General features: G+C 39.8%; 1 protein-coding gene across 14 annotated transcripts in view; it reads right to left on the reverse strand.

The window, feature by feature from the left end:
- ROCK2 (Rho associated coiled-coil containing protein kinase 2) overlaps nucleotides 1–13,141 on the reverse strand; it is a 73,614-nt gene that overhangs the window by 2,684 nt on the left and 57,789 nt on the right. For 6 of the 14 annotated variants that reach the window (XM_083495409.1, XM_083495408.1, XM_083495405.1 and 3 more), the window contains 12 exons: nucleotides 12,870–13,056; nucleotides 12,637–12,730; nucleotides 12,441–12,535; nucleotides 11,861–12,040; nucleotides 11,299–11,449; nucleotides 10,836–11,012; nucleotides 7,740–7,810; nucleotides 5,675–5,763; nucleotides 4,612–4,690; nucleotides 3,617–3,878; nucleotides 2,491–2,728; nucleotides 1,431–1,574 (listed from right to left, as the gene is read on the reverse strand). In XM_083495409.1, coding sequence (XP_083351535.1) covers nucleotides 1,431–1,574; nucleotides 2,491–2,728; nucleotides 3,617–3,878; nucleotides 4,612–4,690; nucleotides 5,675–5,763; nucleotides 7,740–7,810; nucleotides 10,836–11,012; nucleotides 11,299–11,449; nucleotides 11,861–12,040; nucleotides 12,441–12,535; nucleotides 12,637–12,730; nucleotides 12,870–13,056 — 1,767 coding nt within the window. Of the gene's footprint in view, nucleotides 1–94; nucleotides 971–1,430; nucleotides 1,575–2,490; nucleotides 2,729–3,616; nucleotides 3,879–4,611; nucleotides 4,691–5,674; nucleotides 5,764–7,739; nucleotides 7,811–10,835; nucleotides 11,013–11,298; nucleotides 11,450–11,860; nucleotides 12,041–12,440; nucleotides 12,536–12,636; nucleotides 12,731–12,869; nucleotides 13,057–13,141 lie in introns of all 14 variants that reach the window. The other 8 variants (XM_083495413.1, XM_083495412.1, XM_083495406.1 and 5 more) reach the window with 6 other exon arrangements.

The following is a 13,141-nucleotide window of genomic DNA, read 5'->3' on the forward strand; positions in this document are numbered from 1 at the left end:
GGCGGGGTACAAATAAATAAATAAATAAATTATTATTATTATTATTATTATTATTATTATTATTATTATTATTATTATTATTATTATTCCAAACAGCTCAAGGGCAGCAGGCATACACAGCCCTCCTCTTCCTGGTTTTAAGGTGATTTTGACTACCATTACACCCTTAAAGGGTTCAAGACGAGACTTCTGTATCTCTTAGTTTTGAGCCCCATTTTGCTTCCAATGTGAATGCAGCTGCTGAGTTGTGGGGAGGGTGTGTCTTTTTTGCTTTTAGCAGTTCCTATTTTCGTATTTAAAAAACTACTAAAGTAAAGAAAAATACAGGTATTTCACCAAAAAGAAACTCTGGGTTGAAAATTTTAGCATTTCTTGGCTGACCAGGGTGGAGGAGTGTTCCAACATCCTCCTCAGGGATGGCCATATTTGCTTTGGGGAAACAGTTTCCAACATGGGTGCTCCAATGCAAAGCAACTTAGAGAGCAATCCTATAGCGAGATCTGCTGGGATGAGTGTGGGTATCCAACTGTGCCAGGAGGTTCTGGATGAAGCCAAGGTATGCCAGCTTAACTTCTTCATATGCGTCTTGGTCAGAAATAAGTTAGCGTATGTCTCTCTTCTCGGCTCTGCTGGGACCCAGCCAGCTAAGCCAAGTCTGGTTGACCGGAAAACAGGTGTAAACCCTGAAATTGGGGGGGGGGGGGTGTTGTCCCACGGGCATATAGCAGCAGGACCAGAGAGGGGGTACTTTGGCTAGATCATAAAACTCTCCAGCTTGGTCACATGATCTTAGAAGCCAGCATAGGTTTGGCCAGCAAAAAGGGTGATGCAACCCAAACAGTAATTTAAAGGCTTGTTTTCCCTCTGCAAGGCTTGGGGCAGCTTGGCCAGCACTTTACGCTACCTTAACTCACGCTTGCTCTATGCTAGCTTCTTGTACCGAGGTTTGGTCCCTTCTATCACAAATGAGCTGTTATAAAAATAAAAATGGCACACCGATGCAAAAAAAGCATATCAAGTTCTCACGGCACTACCAAAGAATGCAATACGTATGCAAGTCATCAGCTAAAATAAAAGCTGCACCACACTTCAAAACGTATATATGTTGCTGCCCACATTTGAGCCTGGAGCAACATATAAAAAATTTAAACATACATTTTTTTAAATAAAAAAACGTTTTTTGCAGAAAGTTAGTAATACACAGTTGAAGAGCATCTTACAACACAGATGGCCATGTGGGTTTTGAGAACTACATTTTCAAAATACTTCAGAAGTTAGATGCATGCATCGTTGAATATTTTTTGCATTTGTCGTAAAATTGCTTTTGGGAGTTTTTAAGCTGGCACACTTTGACTGCTGAGAGAAATCCAAACAGCATGCTTTGTTTTAAGAAAGCCAATCCATTCTCCTACAGATAGTCACCCATTTACCTCTTCAGAACAAACACATCGTTATCATCATCATCGCTATCATCAAGATCGTTATCGTTCCCAGCATCATCAATATTAAAATCAATATCAAAATCAATATCATCAAATGACCAATCCCAGTCTCTACATGCCACATCAATTAATCTGTAAAATGAGGTTTTAAAGTTTATGAGCCACAGTCCACTAAAAACAATTCTTAATATGGCAATTAGTGCAACTTTCTCCTGATGCAGTAATGGTGACATATTGGCTGCAGTCTAGAATCCATATACACCATTCCTGTGTGCTTTCTTAGCCCTGTCTCATCAATAAAGAATATGCAACTAACAAAGCATAGCTTTGATCTCAAGAATTGCACACACATCCTGGAGTATGTCATGTGGTGCTTTCCCCTCCTAAGAGTGGATTAGTAGTATTCTGACACAACGTAACAATTGGGTGAACAATATTAAAACCTGGGCTTTAAGTAAAAGCTATGGGCCCTGATCAAGAAAGCCAGACTTAAAACACACACACAATGGATTTATGAGCTGCACGGATAGTAGCTAACTTTATCTAGACTGGATTACAGCAGCTCTTGTACATTTTATATTTGGCATTTCAATAGCCTTTTTGACATGAATATTCACCATAAAACTGAAATGTTATTTTATATAGGGCACAGCTGACAAACAAGGCTGAGCATGAAATGCACAAACACTGCATTTCATGCCAGTCTAACAAAACAATATTTATTTATCATTAAATGACTTTTTATTTTTCTGAAATCAATGCTGTAATGAAATATGGAATAAAAGATAAAATAGCAGTGTAAACCAATACAAAATCATTTAAATGTTAAGGAAGTGCCTGTTATTGTTTACATCAATTTATTTCCCATACTCCACAAGAAGCTAAATAAATTGTGGGCAAAGTAATAAAATGCTGCCAGGATGCCGTGCTTTAGAGACCGTCAAAGAAAAAACTAAAATTGTCTTATGTGAAGTGTCCAGTGTAGTAATCTAAAAAGCAAGAAGGGAAAACCAAGGATATTAACAATTTCCCACATGCCACTTTTTACCTGGTAGGAAAATCTTTCTTTTCGCTCGGAGGGGAGAGCTGGATTGGTTTAATTGGCCGTCTTAATGATTGGTTTGGCTGTATTTTCATGGAAGTTCTTGGTGATGATCGTGCAAACGGATCTGGTGCTGGAGCCTTTTTGGGAATCTTTTTCCCTAGGCGGCTCACCCATTTCTTCTGTTCCACTGTGGAACTGGCTAACAGTAGTAGATTCTTTGCAGTTGAAATATCATAATTTACTGAAACACATTAAAATCAGCAAAATCAGAATACATACATATGTACTTAAGATCCTCAACTCCCCTGCTGAAATCAGGAGACTCAACTTTGGCTTAACTCTAAAAAGATGAAAAGCTTTGTTGAGCAGTGGTCAAATGAGCGGACAGAGCTAAAGTTCCGTCTAGAACAAGTCCAAACACATAGGGCAGCTTGTTTGATTCCTTGAAGACAAAGTTTTAAAGCCAAGGGGCACAGAAGTCATGTTAGCATTTATCCATGTATTCAGAACATCACAACACATCCTTTTCTCTCAATTATATTTCAGAAGCAAAAGGCTTTGAGTTGTGAAAGACACAAACAGTTAAAAATTACAGAGAAACTTGGTTTATACACAATGCTAAGCCAGTTTAGTAAGATAATTTAATAAGAATAACCATGATTCCTTTGATCTTCTTAACCCTCCCTAGCCACTTACTATGATTTGTTTAGTATCAACAAATCATAACCTGAACTCATGGTTTGTTGTTCATTTACAAACCTTGATTTGTTTTAACTATGGTTTCAGTGTTAGGTGAAAACCTAGCACTCTTCTTTAAACCATGGTTTTTTGGTCTTCTCACCCTGGTTGCTCACTAAGCTGCAAAAGACACGAGACAAGAACAACTAGAAAACAAACTGAACTTTGAAGAAACAAGCCATGGTTTGTATGCTCATCTGTGATTTGTTAAACAGACCATAGCTTAGAGTTGTATGTGAACCAGGTCACAAACCATCCACACATCCCAAATGCATAAAGCTGACTAAACTCACTTTTATAAGCAACCTTGTTAGCATTTCACTCGACAGAAGAGTTGCATCTGACTCTTCTAACAGACCAATCCATTTTATACTATAGTCTTGCTAGGTACCTTTGCAAGGTGCAATAATCTCTTCCTTTTTATCCATGTGATCCTTATGACATTTAATGTGGCAGCGGCGGCATTCCAAAGCAGCAGGAGGCTTGAACATGTGCCATAATGGCTTCATGCATGCCTCACAATTTGTTGGGAAATGATAGAGTGTTGGTATAAATTCATGGCCTTTGTGGCAAATATAGTTTGACTTCTCCCCTGCAGAATCCACAGGAAATTCTTGCTCCTTTTTGCTTTCTCCTTCATTATCATACAGGATCTGGAATCAAAAATGGAAAGAACTGTATCAGTAATACTTGGTACACATGAGGCATGTTTTACAAAGGGGAAAATTTGGTTGCACTGCAGCACAAACAAAGACAGCAAAAAACAATGAAAAAGAAAGTGAAATGATGTCAGATGGGCAACACAGTTTGAAGCATCCCGTCTATTATCCACATGGTGGATGTGATGGGCTGAATGCAGAGTGTTCCTTCCGCAAACAGGAGTGCCTGCCTCTACAAGAAGAAGGGACTGAGATCCAGCAGAAGCTCTCACTGGAGGGAGGCATGCTGTGTTCTGGAAGGTCCCAAACCCTCCAGAGAAGCATTTCAAGGGGGGCAGGGAACAAGGACGACTGGGTGAAAAATCACCTTCCTGATCCTCTCTTCCATGAAAGCATCCTGTTGAGGTAGACATACTCCCCTTTCCAACTTGGGAGCTCACCTGAACCAGCCCAGAGATACATAAACGGGAATGAAATTACAGAAAGGAGCCTCTTGTGGGGCACTCTGATCTCCACCCATTTAGTAATACAAGACTTAACTTTTCTGCCATCCAACTCCACAGTTGAAGAAAAATAGCAACTCCCAATCCCTTTATTTGGTTACACTTCAGAATATATTTCAAGTGAAACCATACCACGTCAGGTGTACTCAGACTATTTAAGGAATGCATGATATCTTCTACTACCCTCTCCCCCCTTTGTTGTTCATAATTTTTAAAAGGCATACCTGGAATATCCTAGGGATATCTTTGGCATCTGCTCTGTATACATCTGTTTGTGTGACAGGCCGAACATGGAACAATTTGCTGTAGAAGCACACATGCAGAAAGTCAGCGGAAATGTAAGTGAGATAGGAAACAGTAATGTAAACAATACTAATCTATGAAAGTCTATGGAAGCTCTCCCTTCAGTAGAGTTCAGTTTGGACATGAAATAATAATTTAAAATTAAGATGCACCTGTGTTAATAATACAGTATTTTAAAGACTTAGTAGTACAAATTCTACAATCAGTACATTTTTTAAACAGGCAAACAAATATTACTCCAAGTAATATTTAAACTCTTTGCCTATGTGTTCTTTAAACAAACAGCAATCAAGTCAAAATAAGAAGAAATGGATGTGTCATACTGTATGTATGCCCTCTTTAATTAGAACAAAGGATCGGTTAAGTCTTGACCATTACAAATTTACATAATAAACCTTTGTGATTAGATGGCATGAGGACAGAAGTTTATTAATTATTTCTTCATTATAATTATTAAAAAGTCTGGTCTGGCCCACCTTTCTATCACCTGACAGTAAAATGATCTCAGGTGACCCATTTTTCCTTTGTAGTTATTCAAATTGCAATACAAAGCAAAAAGCAAATCAGGCAGGGCTTGAAGTTTCTGCCCATCAGCTGATAGGCAGTGTCCAAGCCCTGCTTTGGGCAGGGGTCAGTTGTGCCATGGACTTCCCCATGGGGAACTCTACCATGCAGCCAAGGACCTCTGTAAACCAGCCAACCCTTGTAGGCCTGCTCTATTGCCAAGCACTTGACCAGCAGCTACAGGAAGCCTCCCTTGTCAATCAACATCTAGAAGGGCACTTTAAGGGACAATATTTGGGAGAAATGATCTCATAGGCCAAATTGGGACCCTTGGGGTCTAATTAGGCTCTTGGGTATAAAACATTACAAAAAAATCAGGGGGGAAAGAATTTTAAAAACACAGCAAAAGCTATGCAATAACCCATAGGAAAGATCATGTAAAATAGAAGCAAAAAGATAATGTCACAAAACAATACTTACTCTATGTCCAACACCATATAAGGATTTGATTGTTCTTTCTCTTGTTCATTGTGATAGAACAGTATTTTCTTGCTGCTCACAATTATATACTGTTTTTTAAATTAAAAAAAATGTAAGTAAACACACAGGCTGGGCAACAAATTTTAACTTTGATATATACATGCCATTTTTCTTCCATGACAATACTTTCATAGGATTAAACCACATCACAAAACAAATTACTTAAAAAGTTTGATAACTGCAGCTACTTGCCCAACAAAGTCATCTAACCCAGTAAATGCATTGTTAGGATTTATGGTGCAATAGTCACATCAAAAACAATGGGCAAAACATCATCAAAACCAAATAAGCAAAAGAACAAACTCTTTAAGATATGATGCAGCAAGCATGATAAAAGCTCAACTAAGTTACAAAAACAAAATCCCAATGTACTAAAGCGTCAAGTCCTTCATTAGCTTTAAGACTGTAATTGGATTTCATGCTGATGGATAGCCAAAATGTGCATATACAACCCTTCCTCTCTCAACCCACACCCAAATCTGTAGTGGCCTCTACTTCTAGTGTATGCCTAGTATACAGTACATACCCCAGTGGAAATTTGTCTTTTTGTGAATTTCTGTTTGAGGATCCAGGTGGAAGACGTTCTGGAGTGGGGTGACACTTCCTACTGGAGGGATAAGGCAGGGTCCTCTCAAGCCTTTTTGCCTCTTTTCCGGGGGGGACCCAGAAGGTCATCCAGTCCAACCCCCTGCAATGCAGGGATCTCAACAGGTGTTCCCCCATCCAATTTGAAACCATACCGGACCCTGCTTAGCTCTGCAAATGTGCTTGCAGTTTTATTGCTACAACACCAGGAGCAGGATAACCCCTCGAGACCAAATCAAATATTGGGCCACACAGGAAGAACATGGGCAACCGAAACGCAAAGAACATAAAACTAAACTGACAGAAGAAAATACAGAACTACCCCTCCCCCCGCCCCAAAGCGACAGGTGATGTCTGAAGATGGGAAAGGAAGCAATTGGGGGGGGGGGCTAGATTAAGAGGTACTCACCTCAGCAGATGCAACCACAGCCATAGGGAACCAGTCAGCCATGGAGGAACTAGAGTCAGACAGATGTCCACCGAGCAACCACCATGGCATGGAGGCACAGACAGAGGACAGGCCACCATTAAGTCAGCCTCTCCTCACAGGCCCAACAAAAAAGAGAGGGGCAGCCACAGTTGTGCACCAAAGCCCAAAGGTGTCTGAAGAGGCATGAGGGGTCTACCCACACCAATGAAGCTGGGGCTGCATGCTCAAGCCCTCACATGGGCTACAAGAAAGCAACGGGAAGGGTGGGGAGCAATGCAGGCAGGTCCCACTGGGTGCTTCTTGCACACACACCCTGCCACCAAAGGAAGCTGGACAAGCCACCGCAATGGCTGTGCTCAAGATTAAAAGGTGATTGCATTTATAATGCTCTTTGTAGGATGTGCCTGGAGCTCTAGCAGTCACCAAGGCCCCCAAACAAAAAGCCCCCACTCCTCCACTGTGAATTCAAGAAAAGGCAGGGAGAGGTTGGGGGTGGGGAGACACTGGGGAGGGAACACACAGACTCAGCTGAGGAGACTGAAAGAGGGATGACTCCTCTCCCTGGTGAAGAGGCTAAAGACTTGAGGGGACCCTGCACCTTCCTTCCAGTAGGAGGCGTAAGCTCACTCTGGGAATGTCTTCCACCTGGATGTGGCAAATTCCCATTTTCCCTGCTGCTCCTACTTCTAACACTTAAAAGAAAACTATCCACTAAGGAGGAGATATGGGAAGATAAGCAGCCAATGACCCATCTTCCACTGTGTGTGTGATTCCTATCCCACTCAGCTTTCTCTTCCTGTTGGTGGAAAAGCCTTCAAAATCCTCAAAAGAAAGTGCTCTTGCATCCCAGACAGGCTCATAATCAATCTCTAGAAAAGCAGCAATGTATCAAAAACTGTAGTGCTCTGTTTTCACGTGCTGAACAGAGCATTAAAATAACTGCATATCACGCCCCAAGTAACAGCTCTAAGAATTGCATGCATTTCTTACCTTTTTAACCCATCCATATTTTTTTGTATTGTTTCGGGCAGGCAATGATAGCCAGCCCTCTAGCCGTGACTCTGAAAAGTATTAAAGTGAGCAAACATCAAAACAATTAATATTGAATAGGTATTGTGCTACTTTTTAAAGTCATGTCAAGTTAAGAAAAATGTTTTCTTGAAAGCTGTGTTCATCTGCAAGCAAATACCATATTTCAAAACAGCTGAAATTTAGAAGCAAACACGAGCAAAGCTCTAGTCATAAAATTGTGTCACCACACATTCCTATTAGTAAATGTTTTATGTTCCACAGCAGAAACATATCTAAAGCATTTATTACTATTTAAGGAAATGTCTGTGCCATCCATTCTGATTCCTTTTGGAAAACGTTAACAAAGCACACACAGCAAATTCTCCTAGTTCTAAACCTCCAGAGTATTAAACACAGAAGTTGTACAATGTACTCAAGGCTTCCTGCTCTCGGCGCAGAATTTGGACCCTCTGTACTGCCTTAAACAGCTTCCCTTGTGTAAAGAAAGTCTGTTGCTTTAGACTGTGTTTTCATGAGTATTATGTAATGCATTCTTTTATTTATATTGTAATGTATGTTGCAATGTGTTTGTTAGGGAGACAGCAGATGAAGAGGACTGTGGAAGAAGAAATGACCTGAAAGGGAGGCAGAGTGGCTTGAAGGTGGAGGTAGCCGCATCACATGGCTTAGGCAAAAGAGATGAGGGAGGCAAGTCAGTATCCAACCCACTAGATTTCACAAAATAGAATGTGAATGTTTGCAAAACTTCTAGCAAGAACAAAAGTTTGAAGTATATTGATGCATAGGGAAAACAAAGATTAACAAAATATGTTTTGTATTGTAGTCTTTACACTGAGGCATGCTTTGTTTAACTTTTGGTGGAAAGTCCTTTGAAAAAATATAGAAGGTTCCCCCTCATTTTCAGTTCCCCTTCCTATAAAATGTAATGTGCTTCCACTGTCAATATCCTGATACACTCTGCACACTTGCATATGCGTGCGCGCACACAAACACACCCTGATTAATTGAACACAGAACTGCAGCAGTTTCTCTATTGTCTTTCCTACTAGCACTGAAAATATATTAGCAGCACCGAGTCACCAATGATTCAACCAACTTCACCTCTTTTAGATTTTAGGGGAAAGGAATGGAGGGAAGATGTATGCTACATTGTATGTCCCTATTTCCCTAATAAGAAAATGATACAATGACAAGAACAAATGCCATTTCCCCCTCTATAAACCTCTTATCCTAATAGCTTTTCATTGTTTCAGCAAAAGTCAGTTAATTATTCTTAAGCACTGTAATCTGTGGGATCTGAATACTTCTGAATTCTTCCAGTCCACACACCTGAGTGCCATTTAAATATATTTAGTACAGCTTTCTCAGCTTTGTGTTACCAGTAGTCCCTGCTCTTCCCATAGAAGATATCTGCCTAAGGAAAGTTTTACAAAAAAACAAAACCTAGTCTCTAAATGTCATGTTTCAGATCAGAGTTTTCAGATGTTCAACGTGTAAGGCAGGTGTGACAAGAGGATGGACCAACCCAAAGGTATCTATTACTTTGCTCTCATGATGTTAGAGAATGTATTGTTCCATCACCTCTAGTTGATTACCTTTCTGATTTATTGTACCATTACATGGGAGCTAGGAAGCCCTTGCCTAACATATCATAGAAGAAAGCAGGCTACCAAAACTGAGTGAGAGAAGCAGTGCCAAAGCAGCAGCAAGTACTCAGCTTAGTGTCTTTTGTGTAGAGAGTTGGCAGTGAGACTGTGAATGTATGCTCACATACCTGCACAGTCAGTACGTGAATTTAGAGCAACAGCAAGCCAAAGGTTGGGGCACTGATTTCTGAAATGGGCCTAAGTCACCTAGTTATTTCACTGGCTGATGAGCCCTTTTGAATGTGTAACTTAAGATACCTAGATTTGGCATTGTAGATGATCTGGAAGCACACACCCTTTTAAGATCTTCCATATCATTTTTCTTCCTAAATTAAAAAAAAAAATCCAGTGCACTTTCACTAGAGTGATTAATTCAGGATTGATTCATCATTTGTCTTTTAATAGATAATAATTAAATATAATTGATAACAATCAATTTCTCAATGTAAGCATCTTCTTTTTTTAGCTTACTGAAGGGAGGAATATATGTGCAATTTGATAAACAGAAGCCACAATTTTCAAAAGTGCCATTTGAGAAACAAAATCCACAAATGAAAAGAATGTCACTCAACTTCCACTTTTAACTAACAATTCCTGTCAATGAATCAACTTAAGTTTGCAAGTGTGGCTTTTGCCTCCTAGGATGGGTCAAGGAAAGGGTTAAAATGGGTGTGATGTGATTGGCCAGTGAGAATGCAAGGGGGGAGTAAAAGATACGAGTGGGAGGTTTTGAAAGTCAGTTGAGGTTTGGGAGTTGGGAGTTGAGGTTTGTCACTTGGGAGCTGAGGCTTGGGTGTTGGAGAAGGAAGAGGGAGGCTTAGGTGTGGGTTGGCAGAGTTGTATTGTGAGAGGGTGAGAGGAATTGTTAGGTTGAGTCAGATAGATAGTTGGGAATAATTCACTTTGAAGTTGTTAGGAACTAAGATTAGGAAACTGACAAGAGAAAAATAAACTGTAACCATACGCTTGTTCCTGCATTTAAAAATAAACTTGATTATTTATGTTCACAACTGTCTGGACTCCGTGTGTCCCTGTGAGCAGCGGGGTGGTGGCAGCGAAGAAAGCTAACCGCAGTGGTGGCACAGGGTCAATAGACCATGAAACGTCTGGGGGCCTTGTGTGATCGCCACAGCAAGCCCTAATTGTCTTAGCAGCAACTTGGAGAAGGGTGGAAGGGGCTGTTGCTAAGGGGAAAGATGCATACTGCATGCATATGCCTTTAGAGTATACTTAATTAGGAATACAATCAGTGGCTACTTTAGATTAAAAGGGCCACTTCATTCTTCACTTAGCAACTTCATTCTTCATGCAACACAACTATATTTGATTTCAACTGCTTGCAATGTTAGTAATGAAAGTTCAGAGGAGCAGCAGCATTCCATCACTAAATGGTTTGTAGGAATGTCACCTGGACTGTCAGGTTCTGAAGGGACTTCTACAGAAGACGCCGATTCCTCCTCTGAGTCAGAATCAGAGTTGATAAACACACGAGAACTGGAAGGCTTAGTGGCAATACTGACAGAGGTAGAAGAGCGTTCGTAGGTAAAAGACATTGACTCCATAGTGTGGGATTGAGTAATATGAACTGAGAACCCAGCATGATAGGGATAAAGTGCACAAAAAGTTAATGACAAAAGAGCTTTAAAAACATTTACTTCTTCAGTTATAATGGAACGGAATAGCTTTAGGGGGGTAATAATAACTATATTCTTCACATTTCAGAAGGTGCTAAAAGGTCAAAATGTTAGTGGCAAGAAGGTAGGTGAGAAAATTACATTGCTAGCGACTTTTGGAAGCTATGGAAAGGAATCAGTTTAAACACTGGATTTTTGTGACAAAAGATAAGTGTGCTAATGAAGAATGAATCTTACCATCAGCATCTGCTTCCCCTGAGCCACATGGCATACTGGTACTGTCAATGCGTATTGACTGCAGCTGTGAGCGAAGCTGTTCAATGTCACTATCTTTGCTGTCCAGAGCCATCTGCAATTCTATTCGTATCTGGCTCTCTTCCGCTATTTGCTATAAAAGGAGATTCAAGGAGCACAAATCAAACCTCATCTTATTATTAAATATTTGCCACCTTATATAATCTGGTTTACAGGATTTTCTTGGCATGCTTATTGGAAGAGCATTCTTTTAATTTTAATCCCCCTGGATGATGGCAGGGGGAGAATATGTAACCTTATGAAATAGCACATTTGGGCTACAAAAGCTCATGCAATGAGAAGAGGAACAAGAGACTGAGGGCAGTAGGACTGCTGCAAAGGTTTTAGGAATACAAAGGTAGATTCAACGATTGGAAATATTTACAAACTCTACAAGGTCTGTCAACTTTTGAAACATTCTTTCAGATCAAATTCTCTTTCAGCAATTTATTAATCCATTAAGCAATTTATTGTTGCCAGATACATCTGTTGTACAGGTACTTACCGCTTGCATCTCATTGATCTCTTTCTGATATTTGATCATCATCTGGGATAAATTTTCACGTTCAGACTTCAGCTCCATGTGCAGTTTCCTGTTCTCCTTTTCTTTTCTTCTAACATCAGTGTCTGCTCCTCGCTGGATAGGATTCTTACGGTTCATCACTTCAGCTAACTTATTTACAGCCTGGTGGAGGGAGAGGCACAAGAAGAATAAACAGTTACCTTAGGATTACAGAATCAGATGTTTCTGCAACCCACAATTACAGCATTTTGTTTGAGTTTTCTACTTGATCAAAATATAATATATTCTACCCTGAGCTTGGCAGCTGTCATTACCAAAAGGTTCAAAGATTTTAAAAATGCTTGTCCTAAGTTTTGATCCACAAAGCCAAATAAACTATAGTTCACCAATAAAGTTTTGAATAGTTTGAACAAGGAAGCGATCAGAGAAATGATATTATATTGGAGTCTAGTGCTATAAACATTTACAGGGCTTATTTTATTTGCATTACCTGTAGTATTTTCTCTCATATATAATGTACAGTGATAACAAAACTCCTTCTCCCACAGTTTTCATACTTTACCTGTGTTTTCATTGTTCGTTCATAAGCTAGCTGTTTCTCATATTGACTCTTAAGCACCCCTATATCATTTTCCTCTGCATTCATTTGGGACATTCCTGCAAATGAAAACAGACTCACTAATATTTGCAAAGTGAAAAAATAATAGACTCTGATATAAAAGAAGTTACTTTTAAAAAAACAAAACCACAACACTCACGTTCTAGGACTTCTTTGAGCTTGTTATTCAGCTCTTCTTTTTCATTAGCAAGATTTGCGACATCACTTGTTAGCGTCCTATTTGCCTCTTCGAGCTAAAATGAAGTAGAAATTTGTTACTCTTTGGCTTGAAAAATAAACCAGCAACCTGTTCAATCATGCTGAATGAGTTTGTGTCCAAAATCAAAAACTCTTGCGGAAACATCACACTACTTACGGATAGAAACTACTTACTGATCCTATTGTGGCATCTTTCTCAGCAAGTTCTTGCTTGTGCCTTGCCATCATCTCTTTAATCTCTAACTCTTTCATGATCTTTTCCTTCTCTAAATCGGAGTACTGCTCTTCGGCGATGGAGCGAGCCAACTGTTCTGAGTCAGCTTTCGTTAACGTGATCTCCAGTTGTGCAGCCAAAGAGTCTCTACAAAGAAGTGATAAACTATTATTGTGGTTGAAGAAATTATTTCTATCATTTCTGAATTTCAAATAGTGGTATTCTATCGCGC

This window comes from Podarcis liolepis (assembly GCF_965112155.1).
Source record: "Podarcis liolepis genome assembly, chromosome: 3".
NCBI classification, from domain to species: domain Eukaryota; kingdom Metazoa; phylum Chordata; class Lepidosauria; order Squamata; family Lacertidae; genus Podarcis; species Podarcis liolepis.